This window comes from Bubalus kerabau, chromosome 23 (genome assembly GCF_029407905.1).
Source record: "Bubalus kerabau isolate K-KA32 ecotype Philippines breed swamp buffalo chromosome 23, PCC_UOA_SB_1v2, whole genome shotgun sequence".
Taxonomy (NCBI): domain Eukaryota; kingdom Metazoa; phylum Chordata; class Mammalia; order Artiodactyla; family Bovidae; genus Bubalus; species Bubalus kerabau.
Genome location: NC_073646.1, coordinates 25,772,545 through 25,796,089, shown reverse-complemented (window position 1 = coordinate 25,796,089; position 23,545 = coordinate 25,772,545). Strand labels below are relative to the sequence as shown.

The 23,545-nt window shown below is 51.8% G+C and overlaps 1 protein-coding gene across 1 annotated transcript in view; it reads left to right on the top strand.

The window, feature by feature from the left end:
- NSMCE1 (NSE1 homolog, SMC5-SMC6 complex component) overlaps positions 1–23,528 on the top strand; it is a 35,548-nt gene extending 12,020 nt beyond the window's left edge. Inside the window, exons 3-8 of the mRNA XM_055562816.1 lie at positions 14,150–14,271; positions 15,299–15,376; positions 16,577–16,723; positions 21,570–21,686; positions 22,729–22,849; positions 23,313–23,528. Coding sequence (XP_055418791.1) covers positions 14,150–14,271; positions 15,299–15,376; positions 16,577–16,723; positions 21,570–21,686; positions 22,729–22,849; positions 23,313–23,392 — 665 coding nt within the window. The 3' untranslated portion in view covers positions 23,393–23,528. The remainder of the gene's footprint in view (positions 1–14,149; positions 14,272–15,298; positions 15,377–16,576; positions 16,724–21,569; positions 21,687–22,728; positions 22,850–23,312) is intronic.
- The last annotated feature ends 17 nt before the right edge of the window (positions 23,529–23,545 follow it).

Below are 23,545 nucleotides of genomic sequence, written 5' to 3'. Positions count from 1 at the left end.
GCACCCCTCCACTCCTGTCAAGGGTCGAGCTGGGGACTGATCAGCAAGGGAGCTCCCTGAAGCTAAGGAAAGAAACACTTGAGAAAAAGCATTAGGGAAGCAGTGTGGGATTTTCACATGGGGCTGGGAATAGTGCCTGTTCCAGGCCCAGATGGCCTCCCTGGTGAATTCTACCAGACATTCAGGGAAGAAGTAATACCAGTTCTACCTTAGCTCCTCCAGAAAATTGAAGAGAACACTTCACAACTCATTCTGTAAGAGTTGCATTATCCTGATACTAAAACCGGATAGATACTGTAAGGAGAGAAAACTAAAGACCAAGATCCCTCATGAATGTAGATGCTAAAGTTCTTTTTATCTATTTATTTTTGGCCATACTGGATCTTTGTTGCTGTGTGTGGGCTTTTGCTACTTGTGGTCTGTAGGTTTCTCGTTGCTGTGGCTTCTCTTGTTGCGGAGCATGGGCTCCAGGGCACGTGGGCTTCAGTAGTTGTGGTGCATGGGCTCAGTAGTTGTGGCTTAGTTGCCCTGAGGCTTGTGGGATCTTAGTTCCCAGACCAGGGATCGAACCCATGTTCCCTGACTTGGCAGGTGGATTCTTAACTAGACCACCAGGGAAATCCCTGTAGGTGCTAAAATTCTAAACACAATTTTTGCCAGTTTCATTCAGCAGTATATAAAAGGATGATATGAAATGACCAAGTAGGGTTTACTCCAAGTATGCAAGGGGTAAGCACTTGAAAATCAGTCAGTGTAGTAATTCACTATATTAGCAAACTAAAAAAGCAAAACCGTAAGATCATCTCAGTAGAGGCAGAAGAAGCATTTGACAAAATCCAGTTATCTACACTGGCATGATGAAGCAGAAGTCTCTTACAGAAAGCCAATGAGATCCTCCTAAGCAGGGTGTAAGCAAGATAAACAGGACTTCAGGGCTTAGAGCAGGAGAGAGGAATCAACAACTGTCTGCACAGAGTTGAAAAATCTAAAGTCTACTCTGATTTAAAAAAAAAAAACAAACCTCAACGAATAAATAGGAAAGGAAGGGAACTTCCTTAACCCAATAAAGGGGATCTATGTAAAACTACAGCTAATATACTTAATTGTAAGAGACTGAATACTTTCCCCTTGATTTCAGGAGCAAGACAGGAATGTCTGTTCTAATCATTTCTGTTCATCATTGTACTAGAGGTTCTAGCCAGTGCACTCAGGCAAGGAAAAATAAAATAAAGGCATCCACATTGGAAAGGAAGAAGTAAAATTGTCTATTCCCAGACGTGCTCATCTGTGTATTACAAAATCTGATGGAATCTTTGAAAAAGCTACCAGAACTGATAAGTGGATCTAGTAAAGTTGCAGGTTGCAAGATCAGTATACAAAAAATCATTTGCATTTTTTATGTGTTAGCAGTGAATCATCAGAAATTGAAAAAATTTTTAAAAGCACCAAATTTATATAGCATCAAAATATGAAATACTGAGGAATAAATCGGACAAAAATTTGTAAGGAGCCCTGTAAACTGGAAATCCCAGAATACTGCTGAGAAAAATTTAAAAAGAGCTAAATAGAGACACCATGTTCATGGGCTGGAAAATTCAGTATTGCTAAGATACCAGTTTTCCTCAAAATGATATGTGTTAATACATTCAACTCAATATCACTCAGACTGAAATGATTTGGTGGCATTTCAGGGGGCTTCAGGGAACTCTGATCCTTGATGTCTCAGCACAGAAAGAATCCAGCAAGAGGCAAAGTGATAGGTAAAGAAGTGATTTATGAGAATAGGATGCTTATGAGGCTTACAGATGGGCCAGCAAGAGGGTGGCATGTGCCGAGGACTTAGTGGGCTCCAGTTTTATAATCACAGGAGAAGTGGGAAGGAGTTGAAAGACTACCTTCTTCCTCATTCTTGAGTAGATATCATGCTTCCCTCATCAGCTCCTCCAGGTTGGGCAGGGGAGTTTTTCTTGTTGCTACATGGTCAAGCTGGGACTTGTCATGGCACAGTGGAAATGAGCAAAAAGGTAGTGACATATGCTAAAATTTGTAAATCATTTCAGGTTTTAGTATAACGTCACTGTTTTCTTAGATGTTTATTTTTGGTGCAAGCAGAGGGGTGTGTCCTGGGAATCATTGCTCACGGGCAGGATGCGGGTCTCATACCACCATTGTTGTCGTGCTGTTATTTTAGGGTGTGTCTCACGCTCCTGCTGCATGGTTTTGTTGTTACGCAAGCCTTCTTGGTTTTGTGGTTAAGCAAACCTGCTTTCTTGAGTGATCGTTAACTTACGGGGGGTCTCCCATACTTCTTGCTTTACTTACAGTCCCCTGAAAAGTGAAAGTCGCTCAGTCGTGTCCAACTCTGGCCTGGTAGACTGTAGCCTACCAGGCTCCTCTGTCCATGGAATTCTCTAGGCAATAATACTGGAGCGGGTGGGTAGCTGTTCCCTTCTCCAGGAGATCTTACTAACCCAGGGATGGAACCCGGGTCTCCCACATTGCAGGTGGATTCTTTACTGTCTGAGCCACCAGGGAAGCCCTACAGCCCCCTAGTGGGATTAACTGTTTAATTATCTACTTTTTCCCTTTACTCTGTTCCTACCAGAATTCCAGCAGGGTCTTTTTTTTTTTTTTGTAGAAATTGAAAAGCTGATTCCAAAATTCACATGGAAATCCAAAGAATCAAAAAGAGCAAAAACTGTTTTGAAGAAGACAGTCAAACTTAGGGGATTAATGCTGATTAATTATCTGATTAATTAGGTTAATTAGGTCAGTTAAGATGACCTGATTTTAAGACATTATATAACTACTATATCAAGACAGTGTGGTATTGGCATAAAGAAAGATCTACAGGTCAATGGAATAGAATAGAGACAGCTGATTTTTGACAGACATGCAAAGGCAACTCAGGGAAAATAGTCTTTTCAAAAAACAATGCTGAAATAATTAGATATCCATCTTCAAAAAAGTGAACCTGAGCCAACTTTGCACCATATATAAATGTTAAGATTAATCATATACCTAAACATAAAACCTAACACTATCACACTTCTAGAAGAAAATATAGGAAGAAACCTTCATGACCTCGGATTAGGCAAGATTTCTTGGATATGATCCATAAGAGAACGAATTATTAATTGCACTTCAAAATTTTAAAATTCTGCTCTTTGAAATATACTTACTGCTTAGAGAATGAAAAGACAAGCCAAATACTGAGAGAAAATATTTGCATATCACATATCTGGTAAAGGGTTTGTATCCAGAATATATAGAGGACTCTCAAAACTCAACAATTAGAAAAATACAACCCAATTGAAAAAGGGACAAAAGACTTGAACAGACACTTCACCAAAGAAGTTCTGTGGATGGCAGACAAGCACACAAAAAGGTGCTTATCCTTTCATTAGACCTTAGGGAAATGCAAACTAAAACCACAGTGAGAGACCACTAAATGCCTGTCAGAATAGATGTGGTTTAAAAGACTATGTATCACATGTTGGCAAGACAGCAGAAGAACTGAAACACTCACCTCCTGTTGGGTATAAGATGCTATAGCCATCTTGAAAAACAGGGTGGCAGTTTCATGACAGCTATTTCTCTCTCATGTATTTGTTTTTAGGCTCAAGAAATGAAGATATGTGTCCACACAAAGGCTCACACCTAAGTCTTCAGAGTAGGTTTACTTGTAATGGCCCCAAAGTGGAAAAAAAAAAAACTAATTGTCCCATCGACAGGTGAACTGATACATGGACTGTGGTGTTATCCATCTGATGGTGGGTTCTACTTAGCATTAAAAAGGAACGAACCATTGCTATGTGCTACGTTATGAATGAATCTCAACATGGTCATGCCCAGTGGGGAAGCCAAGCAAAGGGGAGTATATACTGTATGAATCCATATATACACAGTTCTGGACAGCTCATATTTAGCTGTAGTGAGAGAAAGGAGTTCAGCGGTCTCTTGGGGATATGGCACAGGGGAGGGTAGTGAGGAGTGGGAGAGGGATTACACATAGACATGAGGAGACTTTTAAGTGGTGATGGATATGCTTAGTATCTTGATTGTCGTGGTGGTTTCAAGGGTCTTACTAAATTGTGCCCTTTAAACTTGTAGGTGAATTGTATCTGAACAAAGCTGTTTAAAAAAAATCTGCATTTAAACCAGCTTTGCTACTTGGTAGCTCTGTAACCTTGATCGAGTCACTCAACCCCAGAGCTTTATGGATGGAACATGTGGCATGTGTTCTGTGGCCTGTCAGGGCCGTGTAGGGAAGTCAACAGGTTTCCAAAATGGAGCTCATTCTCTTGGTCTCATAAGGCCCTGTGTCATCAATGTGGACTCAGTGAACATAGATGCAGCATTCAGGAGAAGTATTCTTTCTGCTTACCTGGAGAGCCCCCCTCCTCAAAGTGAGGAGGCCCCCTCCTCAAAATGACTCCCAAGACAGTTGGCGTTCAGTTTCCTAAAAACAAAACAAGCATGGAAACCTGAATTTTGAAGCCTTTGTAAGAGGCCCAGGAGCTCTTGGGAAGTAGGTATTTCCTCCTGATGATGTTGTCAGGGAATGGTGTTGCCCACCTTGAGGGATTGAGGGGGCCCCGAATCTGACCCTGACTCTTGGTTGGAATGTGTGTCATTGATCATGTGGCTTTAAGGGCAGAAGCAAAATGTCGCCACGGTCCACAGTTTCATGGCAACAAGTCTCTCAAAGTTACTTGCCTTGTTAAACTCTGGGGGCTGGTCTTTCTGGTTTTGTGTGGTTGAACGTGTTGAGTTTTAGGAAATCATTGGGTGCAGCCTCCTTGTCTTAAGAGCAGGAAGTAGAAATCCCTGGAGTGTGGATTGCTGTGCAGCCCCTTCTCACACAGTGGCTCTGGGCTCCCCCCTCCACTGCCCCGTGCTGCCTTCCACATTAGCTCCAGATTCACCGAGGGCCTGCCTTGCTTGAAGCTCCTAGCCTTGCTTTTTAAATTTATTTTTTATTTTGAAGTAGTTCCAAACTCATAGGAGAGTTGTAAGAACTTCCCCTACCCTGAATCATCTGAGTGTAGGTTACCAGTTTGAAATTCTGTTACCCCTACATTCTTGGGGTGTTTCCTTCTAGCAAAGACATTCTCCTACGTAACCACAGGACGACCATTAAAACCCAAACATTAACATTGATGCATCACTATCATCTGGTCCGCAGATCCCGTTGGAGTTTCTCCAGTTGTCCCAATCATGTCTCTTTTAGCAAAGGAGCCACCCCAGCGTCACGTGTTACATTTAGTTGTCATATATAGTTTGTTGGAAGGACAAATTAGGTAGAATGTCTAAAATCTTAGATTGAAAATTGACACATTATTTCAGTGAGTAGAATAAGCAATAGGATGTTCAGGCAAAAAACCAGTGAACTGAAGTGCATGTACCAAAAATAGGTTAGGGGACACTGTCAGAGGAACGTGGGAGTGATGGATATTTTCTGTTTGTCAGACCTCTCCACCTCGCTTTGTTTTTCTCGTGTGGGTTTACACGGCCATTTCTGCGCTCAGGGCTCCGGCTCACGGTGCGTGGCCTGTGTTAGTGGCGAGGCAGTGCTGCTGCCCACCTTTCCGCTTAGTATTCCATCCTGTCTCTGCAGTCACGTTTAAACGCACCTTCTCTTTCCACAGAGGACTCAGCGATGATCAGATGCTGGCTCCAGATAAGTTTTCCTCCTACTTTTAACGATCTCATTGCACATTCCTCTCCTTTCGCTGTGATAATAACCTTACTGCTGTCAGCCTGCTTGCCTTTCTAGTTAATCAGGGGGGATTACGCATGTGCCCATAACTGAAAAGTGGCATAAAATTAGCATGAAAAGTAACATCTCCAACGGGACTTGATGAATTTTCAAACATACGGAATTTCACAGCAGGCAGCTGTGATATGTGCTCAGGCTGGAGCGTTTGGGTTCTGGAAGTTCTGCAGCCAGGAGGGAACGAATGCTGTGGCTTTCCCATCTCTGGCTCTTGAAAGACTCACTTCGTCCAAGTCTGCGGGGTGAGGTGGGGGCGGGGTGGGCACGGTCCCTCCCAGGCCAGCATGGATCGGCTGAGCTGGGACCTCGGTGTGCTCCACGCTCTCCCAAGCATGGGCCTCATTAGGTCCAGAATGTGTTTTGCACTGCATCCCCCCAGGAGGGGTGGACTTGTGGGTGTGTGGGAGGACTGGCAGTGAGTTCAGCAGGAGCACCACACACACCACTGGCAGGAACAGGGAAGCCTTTTCTTGAAGACGTGAGTTCAAATCAGGGACTTGGAAAAGTTTTTTTGTTTTTTGTTTTTTTTCACTTTCTGTCTTTGCTTTCTGTTTTGTAGAGGAAATCTGATTTACTTCATGGAAAAGTTGTGAGGGTCACACAGGGAGCTTAGGTGACGTGCATGGCTTAGCGTACTTCCTGCTCCTTGCAGCCCCTTCCTTCCTGCGAGTCCCTCCCCATAGTGTCCACTCTCAGATCCCGGGGCTGGGGGTGGGGAAGTGAGCCCCAGAAGGTCTGTGACGTTGGTCCTCAGTGCAATGGGAATTGCGATAGGAATTCGTAAGCTCAGTCTCTTTCTTTTTTTCCCTAAAATTATTTATTTTTGGCTGCGCTGGGTCTTCACTGCTGCGCGGGCTTTCACTAGTTGTGGCGGGCGGGGCTGCTCTTGGTTGCCGTGCACAGGCTTCTCATTGCGTTAGTCTCTCTCGTTACAGAGCATGGACTCTAGGGCACTCGGCCTTCAGTGGTGGTGGCATGTGGGCTCAGTAGTTTTCGGTTCCTGGGCTCTAGAGCACAGATTCAGTAGTTGCGGTGCATGGGCTTAGCTAGTCTGTGGCCTGTGGGATCTTCGTGGACTAGGGATGGAACTCGTGTCTCCTGCATTGGCAGGCAGATTCTTTACCACTGAGCCACCAGAGAAGCCCTCTATAAGCTGATTTTCTGATACTGGGGTTTTCTTAGAAAATCTAGAAAGTGTGGTCATTGTTTCCTCGGAGAAGGAGATGACGAGTGCAGGTGCCAAAGGGGTGTGAGTGCCAGGGGAAGGCTAGCACAACCGAGTGTAGAGCGAGCAGGCACACACGAGTCTGGCCGGGAGTGGTGGGAGCCACGGGTGGCTTCCAGGTGGGTGGTGGTGGTGCCAGGATCTGGTCTCACCCCGGCTGCACGTGGAGGACGGGCTAGGTGGTGGGGACTCAGAGGAGGGCTGCAGTGAGCAGGACGGAAGTGGTCAGTCCTCTTCTGACAGCACCACAGCCTTGCACGCCTTTCAGCCCCTTCCTAAGCCCTGCTGGGAATGGGCCGCTGAGCCAATTCCCATGTGTATGAGGTGTGGGCATTAAGCAAAGACCACCCAGATGAGGACAGGCGAGAGCTGTTTACTTAGAGCTTGCTCTCTCAAGGCGCTTGTGTTTTGGAGACCTGATGGCAGGCAGAGGAGTGGGGAAGTTCCATGGTGGGGGAGAGGGAAGGCCTCGGCGATATCCCAATTGGAGGCTGCGGCCCGGGAAGCTGGAGGCAGGCTAACTAGAGGCAGGACAGCCTGTGATGGGTTTGGGGGAGCATTCCTGACTTTCTCTGGTTGGGCCTAAGACAAAAATCAGGGAAGCTGTCAGTTATTAATCAAGACTTGGTCATTCTGCAGAGCTTATTGTTGGCTTCCTATAGGTGATAGGTTGGTTTCCTGGGCTGGTTGGTGCCGATTGTGGGTAAGAGCCCTGTTTTTATACATGGTTATTGTCGGTTTGTACATTCAGTCTGTCAGATGAATGTGTGTGACACAGTTGTTCCTTTGAGTTGTTTCCTCCGAGAAGCCACAGTCGCTTCTCTGGTGGACCGGGACACTGTGGCCTCTGCCGTCTCCCTGTGTCTTTATGGCAGGGCTCCAGCCCAAACCGCATTTTGAAAACTGGTGCTGTCATTGGGATCTAGTTTGCAAGTGTAGTTTTTACCCTATAGTATTTCTAATTTTTAAAAACTTTTTTTTTTTTTAAACTTTTCTCACATGAGAAAAAACAATTTTTCTAATAAAAATCTAAAAATTGGGCACATGCCTGGAGCAGAAGAGCCCTGCCTCTTTCGACGGGATGCTCGCTGTCCACTTCACCCTCTGTGCCCACTGCTAGCCACATCTGTGCTTCCCGCCCGGCCTCCATGGACATCTGGCTTGTCAGTCTCCACAGCTCTGCTCAGATGAGCTTGAGGGAGAAGCTCAGGGACGAAGCTGAGCTGCTCGGTCCAGCAGGGGTGGCAGCCCAGCTCTGCAGAGCCTTCATCAGCTCCTCAACTGCTTGGATGGTTGTGGGTGGGGGCTGCCATGCATCTCAGTGATGGGTGGACTGCTTGTTTTCAGAGGGCGAGATGAAAATGAGAGGGACATGAACAGCATCAGCAGTGAAGTTCTGCTGAAAGTGGTTGGGTTTTCTGGGATGACTCACAGTGTAATTTGGACTTTGCCCCACCTCAGTACCATCATGATGGGAGTCCTGTTGCTCCGTTGCCAGAAGTACTGACAAATAGGCCTTGGCCAGGGGAATGGCTGACGAGTAGGCTTCCTGCACTTATATGGACAGTTGGCGTCTGTCCCTGTCGCCACTCCAGCAATGTTATCATGGGTTTTAGGGCACTTAATGCATGTGGCCAAGATGCTGGAACTATGCCGAGGGCTATAAAGTAAGTTTTATGCCCTGTCATTTGAAGTAAGGCCCAAGAGTAGACTTCCTAGCCGAAATAACCTCTTGATTTTGGGGTGGGGGGGGAAATGTCTATACCTGGAGACAAATCTCTCACCAATAGATTTTTTAAGAGAGCCCATTATTAAAAGCCTGTTGGCTCTGCACCATCAGAGCCCTGAGCTAATCTCTGTTGTCACAGGACACTGTCATTTTTCCCTTTTTTGTTTCAGACTCCTGAGGGTTAATGGCACCAGGGTGTATTGTTGAGCATTGAAATATTTTTTTAACCTTTTATTATGGAAAAAGAGAGATAAGGAGAGAGAATAATACAGTGCAGCCTCATGTACTCATCACCCAGTTAAAACAACTCATGACTAATCTTATTTTATCTGTGCTCCTAACCGGTCCCCTGTATCATTTTGACGTAGTTCTCAGACCTCATTGCATATTTGAGTAAGAATTTTTTCCTTTTTTTAAAAAATGAATGCTTAAGTCCTTTGGTTGCTGTGCCAGGCTGAAGGCCACATATTTGATTTCTGGTCCAGACTTTGTCACCTGCCCTGTGATCTTGGTTTAAGTCCTTAACCTCTCTGACCCTTGGTGTTCTCTTTTGGAAAACAGACTCTACTGTATCCCCTTGGCAGTCGTTTGTGGGGCCTTTGAGGAGACCCTGAGGGAACGAAACTGTCGCAGGTGCTTACGGATGGAGAGAGCTCTTGCCTAGTGGGTGGGCTGCCCTCCTTTCATGCCTGCTCTTCCCAGCACTGTTCGCTGTTCACCACGGAAGTGCCATTGTCAGCTCCCGTCTTCCAACTCGCCTATCTAGAGCACTGTTGGTCAAGAGGACCATCTTCCCCAGGCGGTTAATACGAAAGCCCCAGGCTGGGACGTGACCTCTCGCATACCTCTGTGGCCCAGTGTGCCTGCCTGCCGGCCTTGCCCAGCCCCGGGGTCTGCTCCCTGGCCCGCTGTGCCCCAGTGCCCGTGTCTGGCCCGGGCCTGGGCTGCCCCGTCTTCAGTGTGGCACTCAGGAGGACCACCCAGCTCGCCCCACCAGATGGGAGGGTTCTGATGGGGCAAGTTGGCCCATGCGTGGTTCAGTCCCCTGGGGTCTTATTTTTTGCTGTTATTTCCTCTGCCTAAAATAGTATTTCCTCGGCCTAAAAATGTCCTATCCGTGGTGCCTAGTTTGGAACAAAACTATTTGTTGCTCAGAAGTTAGGGCAGCAGACTTCGTGCTGCCCAAGCATGCAGTGAACCCTGGGTTCTCATAGGTTTCTGGGGAGCAGAGACTGATGAATAAGAAGTCTGCTGGTTAAATTAAAATTTGTTTTTAAAGAAAAAGAGATAATGTATACAGTGATGGCCAGAAAAAAGTCTCTAAAAAGCAACTAAACCAGCCACAACTCCTCAGAGAAGCGTCCCGTTGGTTCTCGGCTGCCCCAGCCTGTCCATTGCCCTGAGTCCCGTTTTTTAATTGCCCCTACGGGGAGGCACTTCCTGCTACAGAAAGAGCAGTTCTGTTCTCTTTTGAGTCCTCTAGTTCAGTTCCTCCCGTAGCTGTGATCTGGCTGAATGGTCAGGGCTGGACCTCCTCTCTTGGCTGATGGATGAGATGTTGGCCGGGCCCAGCTCCACGCATATCCTTTGGGCATGGCCCTCTGACGTCCTTCCCAGGCCCTGCCTGCACACTCACTCTCTTTCTGTGTTGGCTGTGTCTCTCTTTGTGACTCTAAGGGCAAGTTCTAGAGGAATTAGATGTGACTTTGATGGGGTCTGGGGCAGGGAATGTTCCCAGGGGACGCTTGCTCTGCTCCCCAGAGGCCCCGAGGGCTCTTCTTCAAGTCCATGCTTGACCTGGGCTTCATTTCCCCTTGGAGGAGCTCGGGGCAAGTGCTTTAACTCTGATATGTAAAGCTGATGATAGCAACTCACCTTATGGAGTTAGTGTTCTTGCAGTGATGAAACGAGCCCTGCATTTACAGGCCCGTTGTTGTCAACCCAGCAGTAGAACTTCACCACAGCCCACAAGAAAGGCATGGGTACACATGCTGTGCATACAGGGAGAGAGAGCACGGGGGCGCCGAGGATCTACAGACCCTTGCTTGGTTCAGCCATGGTGCCGAGCATGGTCATGAGTGTGGAGGGACCCAGCCTCTGATCCAGAGCTACCCACAGAAACCTGATACACTGATACCTAAAGCCTGTCGTTTTTCCTTAGTTGATTTGGAATTTGAAGGGAAGAGCCATGTTATTTGTTAGTTTGCTAAAGTCCCTGGAAGTGGTAGAACCAAGACTAGAAATAGTAGCTTCAGAATCATGTGATACACTCGGTGTCTCATGCCCGGTATCATGACCCTGGACTCATGGGATACCGGGGCCAAATGGATCATTAGACACTCGTGTAGCCCAGACTTGCCAGCTGTAGCTTCTCTACTATGGGCTCCAGGGAGAGGGGGGCAGAGCAGTGAAAAGCAGCTGCTCTGAAGGCACGGGAAGCGCAGCCGCACCTCACGGCCACAGCCCCTCCCCCTCCGCAGCCTGCCCTGGGGCGCACTCAGACTGAGAGGGTGTCTGATAGGCCGCACATGGGTCCTGGGCCCTGACCCCCGACCCTGCCCAGCTTCCTGCCCTCCGGTTCTCTGGTTGTGGGGTCTCTTCTCCCCCCAAAGTCACACATATGGCAGAAAAACTCCAGGAGTAGGGCAGCCAGCTCTGGTGCCTGGAACAAAGTGTGAGAGGGGAGGATGTGCTTGAGGACTCTGGGGGGACAAGGCAGAGCCCAGGACCCTTGTCTAGTGGGCAGGGCAGCGAGGGGGCGGCTGGGACGCCTGAGGGGCGGAGCTTGGCTGGTTGGAGCTGGGGCGGTGGAGGAGAGAGGGTGGAGGGAAGTTTCCTAGGTATGTGTGAGGCCGTGAGGCACCAGGTGGCCTTCAGGGATCAGAGGAAGGAAGAGGCGGGCCTCCGGGGCCCCAGAGGGGCAGGGCGGGCCTGGGCTGGCCCTCCTGCTGCCTTGGTTGCCCCCAAGAAATCCAGTTGGGGAGGGGGTGCTGCTGAACAGGAGGAAAGCTTATTCCCAGGTAATGACGTGGTACTGCGTGTCTGTGGGAACCACGTGCAGGTCAGCCGAGGTGAGGACTGTGGCTGAGCCCTGACGGACGCTCACACTCACGGAGGGCTGGGTGAGTGGAGCGGACAGGAGCCCCTGAGCAGGGGGTGGGCTGCTGCAAGGAGGACAGCGATAGGAAGTGGGTTTTTTTTTTCCTTAGATGAAAATATTTTGAAAACATTCATGTTTCTGAAAAGCAAGGCTGGACAATGAACCAGAGGTGGTGGGCGAAGGGAAGCGCAGGGCGGCTATTAGCTCATCTCTGCAGACGGGCTTTCTGGAAAGTCCGAGGCAGCAGAAGGCTTTTGATCCGCCCCCCGAGTACATTTTTCTGAATGGCACCCAGGAGAGGCCTTTTCAGTGGAAAAACTGAATTCTCACTTTCAAAGGAGGTGGGACTTGCCGCTGTGTGTCACTTGGGGTAGATGGGGTGGCTCCTGTCCATCAGCAGAAGGGGGGTCTTGGTGCCTGGGCCTCCCCTCTCCAAGGCCGAGTTTTTCTGGGTCGAGGAGTCCACGGTGGAGGTGCTCTGCGTGGCGTGGGAGACGAGGGGAGCACCAGAGCAGCTTTTGGAAAAGAGTGTCCTGTGAGTTGGCTTTCGTACTAGTGAGAAGGAGGGCTCTTGCTCAGAGGCAGGAAACGTGAGCGTGTCTCACTCCTCTGATCACAGTTTTACAGCATCTGTGGCCACATTGTCACACTACTGAACAATTTTGCCACGTCCATGTACCATGTTTATTAATATGAATTTTTTCTTTCAGTTACTTTTTTTTTTTTTAACTTAAGTAACTTAAATCAAGGAAGGTTAGACCCCCGCTGTGGCGCTCATCTTCGTATTCTGTCCTGGCCTCGGCTGTGCCTGTGATGCAGCTGTTGCCCTCACGTTGGCCGTGAGCTCCACTGCCACCAGAGTGACCTTTTGTTTTTCTAGACTTTCATAGTATTTAGCAATTCAAAGAGCTTACACATACCTCTCTCTGTAAGAAGCCGAACAGATATCAAGTGCCCTGGGCTGACCCCCGGCTCACCTTAGTTCCCTTCCTAGCAGTGGCCTTGGTCATCAGTGTGGTAGATAACCTTTTTTCCTGCAGCATTTTGTTTTGTTGATTTTATTACTGCTTTATTCATAAGTGTTATGTTGTGTGTTTTCCTGCTTTTTTTTTTTTTCCCTTAGCATGATTATTTTTCTAAGGCACAAATTTTTATTATTAGAAATTTGTTATTTTAGTAAGTGAAAGCAGTAATACGTGCTCTGGGTTTAAAAGTCTCGCAGGGACTTCCCTGGTGGTCCAGTGATTAAAATCCCTGCTCTTCTGTTGACAAGGGCACAGGTTTGATCCCTGGTTGGGGAACTGAGATCCCACATGCAGTGAGATGAGACCAAAAAAAACACAAAAACAAAAGAAATGTCTCTCAGTTCAGCAGGGTGATTCCAGGACACAAGGCTGACCATGTCCCTCCTGTGCTGCCAGCTCTGAAAGGCCCCGGCGGCCCCCAGGAGGACGGGCACACACCTCTGCACCCTCCGGCCCACGGGGCCCTGGGCCATCTGGCTCCCAGTTTCCACTGCAGCCTCCGCAGCCCTCCTGGCCGTCCCTCCTTCCTCCGCCAGTCTGCTGTCCATCCTCCCCGCCCCTGCAGTGCTCCCCGGGCTCTGTCCCGGGCTGATGGCCCTGGAGAAGGGTGCTGGCTTCCTTGTACATCTCTGGGCAGCACCTCCTGCCATCAGGGGCAGCAGGAGGCGGTTGGCACTCAGGTCAGGGGCTCCCAGTGAACCCTGGGCAAGTGTGCCCCCCTCTGCAGGCAGGATGGGCTCATAACTGTGTGAACAATGCTCAAATCAGGGCCTTACCCGGGATGGGTGCTCTGTGTGAGCGGCTGTTCCTGCCATGGGGTTGTTCTTCAGTGTGCAGCCCCGGGCATGACACAGGGCCTGTGTGTCAGTGTTCAGTCCGTGCTTACGTGTTGAATGAAGGGAGGAAGGACAGAGGTGGACGTGATCCCTGCGTGAGGCGGGCAGGGACGGAGGCTCTGTGGGGGAGTCCGGATGTGATGCCCACTGCACCGAGGCGCCCGGGGGGGACGGTGACCGGGCAGCAGGGAACTAGGGGTGGGCGTGGAGGGGTGAGGAGGCCGGGGCTGCTGGCCGAGACAGGAAGACCTCGGCAGGCTTTCCGCCTCACAGCGCCGTCTGTTTGAATGCTCCAGGAAGGAAGAAGCCACAGGCATCGGCACTCACCCAGCAGGGCCGCGCCTTCGCCCAGGTGTGGCTTTGCTGCTTCGTGTTCAGGTTGATGGCAGATTGAAACAAGCTACACTTTTGATACAGCACCTTCCGCTTTTTTTCTTTCGCCTCTTTATTTCCAGGTAACGCTACCGTAGAGAAGTTGGAGGACTTCATCAACACAATTAACAGTGTCTTGGAGTCCTTGTACATAGAGATAAAGAAAGGTGTCACTGAAGATGACGGGAGACCTATTTACGCGCTGGTGAGAGCAGACAGGGCCCCCTGGCGGATGTTTAGGGAACTGCAGTGGAGACAGCCTCTGCCCTCCTTGCTGGGGTGTAGATGAAGGTGCACCCGCCTCACCAGGGGCGTGGAGGGCAAAAGACACTAGGCCCGGCCACTTCCCTGATCCAGTGTCGTCTCTCCGTGCTCGCTGCTGGGCCCCTGGTCTGTAGTGTCCTCTGCAGCCATCAAGGTTGGGGGTAATAGAACCTGGGCCTGGCTCTCAATGCAGCGCTGGCTTTATTGCCCTACCTGGAATGTCCCCTCTACCCTGAGACTGGGCAGCACGCCTTAGCTTTTATTTTGGTTGTTGCCAGGCATCTGCAAGTCACCCTAGATGAATGGAATATTAGGGGTAAAGGGATAAAAATGCCTTTTCATTTAGAACAAGACATAGAAACTTCGGAAAGAAAGAAACATGTGAGGTCACTAAGGATTGAGACCTTGTTGGGGCCTCCTGCTGTGTTCACATTTTTTTTTTTTTTTTTTTTCCCCTCCTGGCTAGGGAAGGATGTGAGATACAAGCCCCCATCTTTGGGTAGGGAACTGCTTTAGGCCTTCAGAGACCACGCTTCTACTAGCCAGGGCCACACAGAACGGGGCTCTAGCCCAGGGTTTCCCAAACCCTGTTCTGTGGAAGAAAGGGTTGTGGAAGTGTTGAGTTAAGTCAGTAGATCAGTATTGTTTGCTGCCCGAGTCCTCAGTGCCTTGTGCATTTGAAGCCCCACGAGCATGCGGACAGGTTTCCTGGATTCATCTGAGTTTGGAGCTGTCACACAACCTTGGGAGTTCTGAAATCTCTGAAAATTAGACATATTGACTGAGCTAAAGATTTAAGCTTGTAAGACTGGTTCCAAATTTATCCCCGTGGCCCACAGTGCCTGGACACAGAGTGCTCCAGGACGGGTGAGGTGGGGAGGGGGAGGGGAGGAAGGAAGAGCCTGCAGGTGAATTAACTGTGACAAGTGAAGGGCACAGCCCGACTCTCATGCTAACTTATTTTTTAGGTGAATCTTGCAACGACTTCAGTTTCCAAAATGGCATCAGATTTTGCAGAGAATGAGCTGGATCTCTTTAGAAAGGCTGTAAGTACAGCAACTCCCATCGCCCATCAGCCAGGTTTCTTACAGAAAACGTCCGTCTTTCATTAGAAATGGAAACTTCAACCTTCCTGGGTCCCCCTGCTGCCTGAGAAAGCCCTTTGCAGGGGCATGTCACCAAGTGGCCCTCTCAGAATTCATAGCCGCCAGGTGATTGCTGTGGAGCTTGCCACGACTGCCTGGGAAAGAAGAGCTGGTCTGGGTTTGACTCCAACTGGTTGAATAGCAGTGACCTCCTAGGTATGGGATGCAGCTGAGCGGGTGTTGCTGCTCGAGTCCCAGGGTTCAAAAACATCCCCGGGGAGCTTGCCAGAAAGGCTGAACCCTAGTCTCCACCCAGACTGCTGAATCCGAGCCTGAATTCTGAGAAGGTGCCCAGTGATCCATCTACCCAGTCATTGGAGGGGCGCTGCTCTGCCTGCCCGACTTCAGAGCCATTCACTCAGCCGCCTTGCCACTCATCTGGGTGAGCACCTGGTTAGGACAGTGGTTCTCAGCCCTGGGTGCCCCGCAGTAACTGAGGAGGTGAAAGTAACGCGGACATTCTGGCCTCCCTCCAGGTCTGTGAGTCCAGGTCTCTGAGGTCTGAGTCCTAGAATCATTCCTTCCTAAACCGCCTCTGGGGCTGATTAGCAGCCAGGGTTGAGAATCGGATTCTAAGATGGTAAATACACAGCTGTGTGTGTGTGTGCACGTGTGTGCACACAAGCAGCCTATCTTCCCGGTTCCTCTGCTCTGCTGTGGGCAGAAGTTTTAAGACAGCTTCCAGCCAGCTTCTCCTAGCCCCAGTCCACAGCAGCTCTGTGGCTCCCCGGTGTGTTCTCTTGCTGGGCCACCCTGGTGCCTTCCCTTCCCGGTTCCAGCCTGCCCACCTCTGAGTAGGAGGGGTGCTGCCCCATTTCCTTATTCATTCGTTCCTTATCTTCTCCATCTTCAGGGAGGTGAAGTGATCCTTCTTGATTCAGGGGGCATTAAGGTCCTTCATTTGGAATGCTGTTACAGGAGCGACTCGGGTCAAAACATATCTATGGCTTTTGATGCATATTGTTAAGCTGTTTTCCTGAAGAGTCCCTCAGTTCTGCCTGTGACATGAGTAGTCTCACTGTATCCCGCCAGGATCGGCATTATGGCCTAAGAGTTGCTCTCCCCAGTCTAATAGATGGACATGGCTCCTGTCTCTTCCAGTTGGAGCTGATTATTGACTCAGACACTGGCTTTGCGTCTTCCACAAATATTTTGAACCTGGTTGATCAGCTTAAAGGCAAGAAGATGAGGAAGAAGGAAGCTGAGCATGTGCTGCAGAAGTTCGTACAAAACAAGTGGCTGATTGAGGTATTTCTCACTGTGGGTTTTCCAGCTTGGCTCACTTTTTACCGTGAATCACACTGTTTCCTCCAAGACTGTATCGTATTTAATGGGTGTCTGTTGAGCTGAGCCCGTTCAGGTCCCTTTATCTCAGCAGTCCCCAACCTCTTTGGCACCAGGGACTGATTTTGTGGAAGTCAGTTTTTCCACAGACTGAGGAGGGGGGATGGTTTTGGGATGATTCAAGCGCATTGCATTGCATTACATTCCCTTCTCCCGGGGATCGTCCGCACCCAGGGATCGAACCCGGGTCTCTGGCACTGCAGGTGGATTTTTTACCGTCTGGGCCCTGGGGAAGCCCACTGTGCATTTTTTTGGTATTATTATTACGTCAGCTCCACATTCAGATTGTCAGGCTTTAGATCCTGGAGGTCAGGAACCCCTGCTGTCTGCATGAGGCCCACAGTGACCCTGCAAGGAGGACCCTGTTTACTCAAGTGACCTGGGTGGGAGGCCCAACTGGAAGTGGCAGAGCCAGGGTCTCAGGCAGCTGTGCGGGCCCTGGACTCTGAGCCCCAAGCAGGCAGTGTAGTGCGGTCGGCAGGAGCAGGGTGCTGCTGCCAGGTTCCGCCGCAGGTGCCCCGTGTGCCTCGGCTGTGAGAGGGGAGGGATAGCTCCACCTCCAGGTGAGTGAGGAGCAGGACGAGGGCGTGGGAGTCAGGCCCCGGTGCTGGGCGCCCACAGGAGGCACTGTCCCCACCATGGTATCACTGTCAAGTTCCCCAAGGCCAGTGCTCTTGGGATCCTTTCACTTAGATGGTGGCCCTCAAAGAGCAAAGAGGACGTGTCGACAAGCTTTTGGAGAGGAGCTGTAGCAATCTTTGAAAGGTTCAAGTTTCTTGACACCCTGTGTCTATTTCTTTTGGCTGGAACAGTCAGATGTTTCAGTTCTTTTTCCACAAATGCACCACTGTTTCCAAGAAACCCGAGCCAGACAGGCTCCGTGCCGCCTTGCACGCCCCGCTCCTGCCACTCTGGGCTGTGTCTGGGCAGGACTGCTCAGAGAGGCCCTCAGCTTCCTCACTTGGTGGTCAGACCTGTGGCTGGAGGCCGCTGCTGTGGTGACACGATGCTCACTTCCTTTCCGGGGAGAGCTCAGCTCTGGAGTCGTGGCAACCGTGCTCTGAGTTGTTGATCTCGGGGTGGGCTTCCCTGGCAGTCTGACCAGAAACATCCAGTTCCTGCAGTGCTTTCTGGACGGGAGGAACTCACTCACCACTGGAGAGGCCACAGTGGTGAGGGCAGGAGTAGTGGGAGCCGCTACTGGGGTCAGCGCCTCTGGGCATGTCTGCACATCGTGTGCTCGGGTGCTCAGCCCCTGCGACCACGGGGAGCCCTTCGCTCTGTTCTGTAGCTGAACCCACTGCAGCTCTGTGATCTGGGTGAAGTCCCCCACCTGGCAAGTGGCCGAGCCGTGTCCAGGCTCCAGCGAGTGTGACTGCAGGCCCCCATCAATTGCTTCGTCACAGCTTTTCTTCCTCTCTTGGGTGGATTTGGCAATACGGAATGTTCTCGGACAGCTCAGGTCATAACTGACCGCACTCTGTCCTCGGGCCAAGCTTTCTAAGGGCAGGGACTGGGGCCTCACCTTTGTACCTCATCACTCCTGGAGGCGCTGCTCGCTGAACCGTGGCCGAGCAGGGAGTTGAAGTTCCAGAGGAACAGAATGTATCTCACACTTAACCCCCAGATGATACAAGAACTCCTCGTAGATTAGAAGGTACCGGCACTCATACAGTCCATGTTGGTACGAACACCTGTCGTCTCCCTGGGCCTCACCCTCTGGCACCCTGGTACAGCCTCTGTGCCCGGCTTTGGGCCCACGGCTGGCCGTGTGGGTTCAGCGCACTTAGATGCTGTCACATTACGATGCAGGGCTGGGTGCCCGACTTTATCAGGACTGACGCTTTGCTGCCCAGAATGGGGACGACTGGAGGAAAGAACGCCTCTGGGGGTCTGCTGGACTTGGCTCGGGCCCCAGCTCTCGTCCTCTCTGCTTCCTCCTTGGGGAACTGGACTGGAGGTGCTGGTGCTGCCTTCCTGAGGCCTGGGGGTTCTGTGAGCACTGGCCTCCAAAGCCCCACGAGTCTTGAGGAAGCCCTCCTTGCTGACTGATCCCTTGGGCCTCACATGGACAAAGGAACAGGCCGGGGAAGGGGAGGGCATGGTGGTGAGACACCCCAGAGTCCTCCTCTGGCCTGGCCGCTCACTCTGGAGGTGGCTTCTCACTTCTGAGCCCATTTCCCATCTGAAAGATGAGGACTGTGCTGGCTGGCCGGTGTTTGTCCTGAGGGTGGAGTGCTCCCTAGGCTGATCAACACGGTCATGGCCATGTGTTCTCTGTCACTTTGAAGGACCAGCTGAGGGGCCATGGGGTGAGTGCTGGCTGGTGCTCTGACCAGCCTTCCTGGAGCAGCACCTTGACCAGAGGGACCATGTTTGAGTCTTGCTCTTGGCCTCAGAAATGGGGCTTTCCTCAGAAGCCATGCTGGGGGACCTGTCCCCCAGCAGCACTGTATTCGTTACGATGGGACCCCTTCCCCCCCAGCCAAGTCCTGGGAGAGCCCTGCCCTGTGCAAGGCTCTGCCTCGGCAAGGAGCTGCTGAGGCAGCTGTGCAGCCCCTCGGGGGCCCTGGTGGCGGGGTGCTTGGGATCAGTGGGCGAGGCTCTGAGACAGAGGCTGCCTCAGAGAAGTGTGGATGCTCGGAACCTGGGCATCTGCTAGCAGCTGCACGTCCGCATGGCCTAGGGACCAGTCCCCAACACAGGGCCTCAGCTCAGGATGGTTGTCAGGCCTGGGAGGTCACTTGGGGTTGGATCTTCCTTGGAGATCGAGGGCAGTCCGCCCCTCCTAGTGACAGAGGACTGAGCGCCATCCTGGGTGATGAGCACGGGGCACTTCCAGGCAGCTAGTAGGCATTTAGTAAATGTGACTCAAGCCTGACTCTGAACTTGAACTTGCTCACTTCAGCCTTGGCAGTCCTCCTTGGGATCGATGCGAGGGCTGTTATATACTCTTCCCTTAGATGTTTATCATGACACGGCCGAGTGCTGGGCCATGCGTCAGGTGCTAGGGACACAGGGTGAGCAAAACCAGGCCTGGCTCACAGTCTGGGGGGAGAGATGGAGGTCAGCCCCACTCTCGCTGAAGTAGAGTCGCAGACAGAGAGGAAGCAGCGCTCACAGGGGACCTGCCCTCAGTGGAGGAAGTGGCGCTTCCCTGCAGGCTGGGGAGGAGGCAGCTGATTGGGGTGGGGACTACGGTCCAGGGTAGAGGGAGCGGCCTGCACCCGAGTGGGCAGGGTGGGCTCAGGGAGCTGAGAGGGGCCAGGTGCTCTGGGGAGGGGCACAAGATGAGCCTGGAGGTGGGCAGACAGGGGTTCGGTTCTTCAACCCAAGAATGGCAGCGCCTCGGGCTGGGCCTCACAGAGGTCAGGTCTCCAAAGAGGGTCCCAGAGGGGCGAGCAGGGGGAGGGTAGATCAGGGTGGTGGCCATGGAGACAGCCTTGTTGTGGACTTGGGGCTTTTGAGAAGGTAGCGGCCACAGGCCCCAGGACGGCCTTGGGCCCCGCCCTCTCATGCCCAGCACCACGGGGCGCAGAGCTCCTGTCCCCTTTCTGACTGGCCTGACTCTGCGATGCAGGGCACCGCTGCCTCGTGCTGGGCCTCCCTCCACTTGCGGGAGTCCTTTGGGCTCTGTCCTGCCTGCTTGCCCTGCTCCCCACGGTCGGAGCTCTGGCTCTCTAACTCTGCGCCCATGCCCATCTTCTCCTGGGTGGTCACTTGCCCGACACTGGAGGCCCAGGATGAACGCACTTCCCTGGCCGGGTGGCACCACACACGCTGGATGGAGGCAGGAGTCGTGGGGATGGGTTGTGGGGTGGGAGCAGCAGCCCCTCTTGTGTGGCGTTAGGTAGAGAAGTGGCGCAGGGGTGCTGAGCCAACCCAGCGCTGCAGGCTCCAGGGGCGGCCCCTGCAAGGCTTGCCCCCCGCCCTGCTGTGCACCTTTGCCCAGGACCCCACTGGCAGCCCCTCCTCCCCCAGGGCTGCAACATGTGCTCAAGAAGTTCCATCTGAGTTCCTTAGTTGACTTGGATGCATAAACGTCCATGAGCTTCTGTGACACTTGTCTCCAGTCAGGTCTCCCTCATCCTGCCTCTCCCTTGTGAGTTGGCCATAGGGTCAGCCAAGTTTTTTCATATTTCTGGCTTTCCCATGGTTTGGGGTTACACAGCGTGTGGACTATCTGTATATGGGAACCAGGAGGCCTCACCACGCCCCACACCACTTGGTTTGGGGCCTCCCTGGACCACCTCCAGCATCGTCTGTGAAGTGGTGTGGGCGGAAGTGATCTTGGATGGTCCAGGCAGAGGCTCCAGGCAGTGGTGCTGGAAGGCACTGCAGTGCTGCTCCCTGGGGTCGGGGTGGGAGGCACTGGGGGAGGGAGAGGAAGGAGTAGGGGCCTGGCTTGGGGCTGTGGGGTTCACTCCATGGGGTTGTGGCTCCCTTTCCCGGCGTCTGTCCTCATCCGGGGGTGCTGGGGCAGCTCCAGGATTCCCGTCTGTGAAGGCACGAGGAAGGTGCTAAGGAAATGTGGGGCGGGGGTCCTTGCCTCGCTTTTCTTTCAGGTCTCACCTTAGTTTTCCCCACTTTAGGCTGTACAAGGGGTTGGTGTGAATGCCTGCAGGGCGAGGGGTGTGTGGACCTCTGCCCCTTTCCTGGCCTTGGGCCATGGGAACAGAGGTACCTCCTGGGTGGGAAGCGGGCCGGGTGTGCCAGTTCATAAAAGATACCCCGCCTTGCGTCCCCACAGAAGGAAGGGGAGTTCACCCTGCATGGCCGGGCCATCCTGGAGATGGATCAGTACATCCGGGAGACATACCCCGACGCCGTGAAGGTCTGCAACATCTGCCGCAGCCTGCTCATCCAGGTACCCTGGGCCGGGTGGGGTACATTCTCCAAGACTCACTCAGGGCCCAGGCCTCTGACGACGGGCATCTTCTCAGAAGCGTCTGACAACAAGTGCACGAAGGCCCGCTTCTCCCTGGTCCTTCTGTTCTGTCCCAGGCTCTTTTTCTTTTTTTCCTCAGAATGGCTCTCAGAAGTCTTCTGTGTGGCCCATATTATCTTGGCAGCAACGCGCCAAGCATCTTTCTGTCTCATGCACAGATTCCTGTTGTTTGTTTGCCTCTGAGTACATTGTACAGCTTCAGACCAGAGCACATGGACCAGTGCTGGTGGATTCTGTGTTTGTCTTTCTGCTTTAGATTTTTTTTGATGCGAACCGTTTTTAAGGCCTCTTTTGAATTTGTTACAGCATTGTTTCTGTTTTTCTATGGTTTGGTTTTTTGGCAGTGAGGCAGGTAGGACATCAGCTCCCTGACTAGGGATCGCACCCGCACCCCCTGTGCTGGAAGACGAAGTCTGAACCCCAGGAGCACCAGGGAAGCCCCTGTGTTTCCTCCTTTTTCATTCTCTCTTTTTGCAGTTATCACTTGCACTGGGCTGGGCCTCTTGGCACATGCATCCTTGGGTACCTGGTGGTTATTTTTCTTAGGTTGGAATCCCAAGAGTGGAATTTCTAGAACAGAGCATGCATATGGCTGTTTAAAGCTCTGCCCCATGTTGCTAAAGTGCCTTCTGAAAGCCGTGGTCGTCTTAATGTCCCCTCCAGGGCCCACTCATGTTCAGAGTCCAGGCTTGGGGGAGGCCTTGCTGCTCCAAGGGCCTGGCCGCCACCCACTCTGCCCTGCTCTGGCCTCTGGAGCCCTGAGCTTCTTCCCTTTGCACTCACTCGTCAGCTGCTTTACTCAAACCCACTGCGCTGAAGACTCAGAGTTGTTCTCATTATCAGTTTGGGGCCTGGAAGACAAAATTACCAAGCCAGTGGGATGCCTTCCTTGCAGTCTCCTGTAGGGTTATGAACACGGAGGTGTGTAGCGGGCTCTCAAGCCATCACCTTCTCATTTCAGGGTCAAAGCTGCGAGACGTGTGGAATCAGGATGCACTTACCTTGTGTGGCCAAGTACTTCCAGTCCAGCTCGGAGCCACACTGCCCCCACTGTAACGACTACTGGCCCCACGAGGTGCCAGGTCTGTGTCCCCAAGCCACTCACTTTCCTCCTGGCCTGTAGAAGGGCTGTGTGTATGGCAAGGCCGTGTGTATGCCGGAGTGGTCGTGCCTGGCCCTGAGGGGGCACTGGGGCGGGGGGTGGACAGGGCACCCCAACAAGGGCCCCACGTGTGTGTGGGCCCCGGGCCCCGTGTACTGGAGTACCTTCTGCAGTCAGTGGAGGCCAGCCTGCTTGCTGGCATTGGTTCAGCAAGGTGCTCTGGAACCCAGCAGAAACCCTGAGACGTGAGAGGGTCTGGTACAGTAGACGTGCTCCCCCGCAGCTGTCTCTGGAGGGGAGGTGAAAGCGCATCCCCAGACTGGGGCTCATCCTGCCTTCCTGGAGGGTGAACTGTTCCGTGGGACAGAGTCCTTGGCACAGGCTTGTGGCTGGGGGCGTCCACCAGCCCCACCACTCACAGTACCTCTGGCTTTTCTGTACAGAAGTCTTCGACCCCGAAAAGGAGAGGGAGGCCGGTATGTCCAGATCAAACAAAAGGCCCTTGCGGTCCCGGCAGCACTAGCCAGGCCGCCGTCTTCGGGGGAGTGACCACCTGCCCCATTTGGAAGAGAGGCATCAGTTTCACGGTTCACGTGGATCACCTTTTTATCTTTTACGTTTGCTTGTTAACAGGTTTGGAATAAACTTGCTCAGCAGCCTCTGTGGCCTCGTCTGG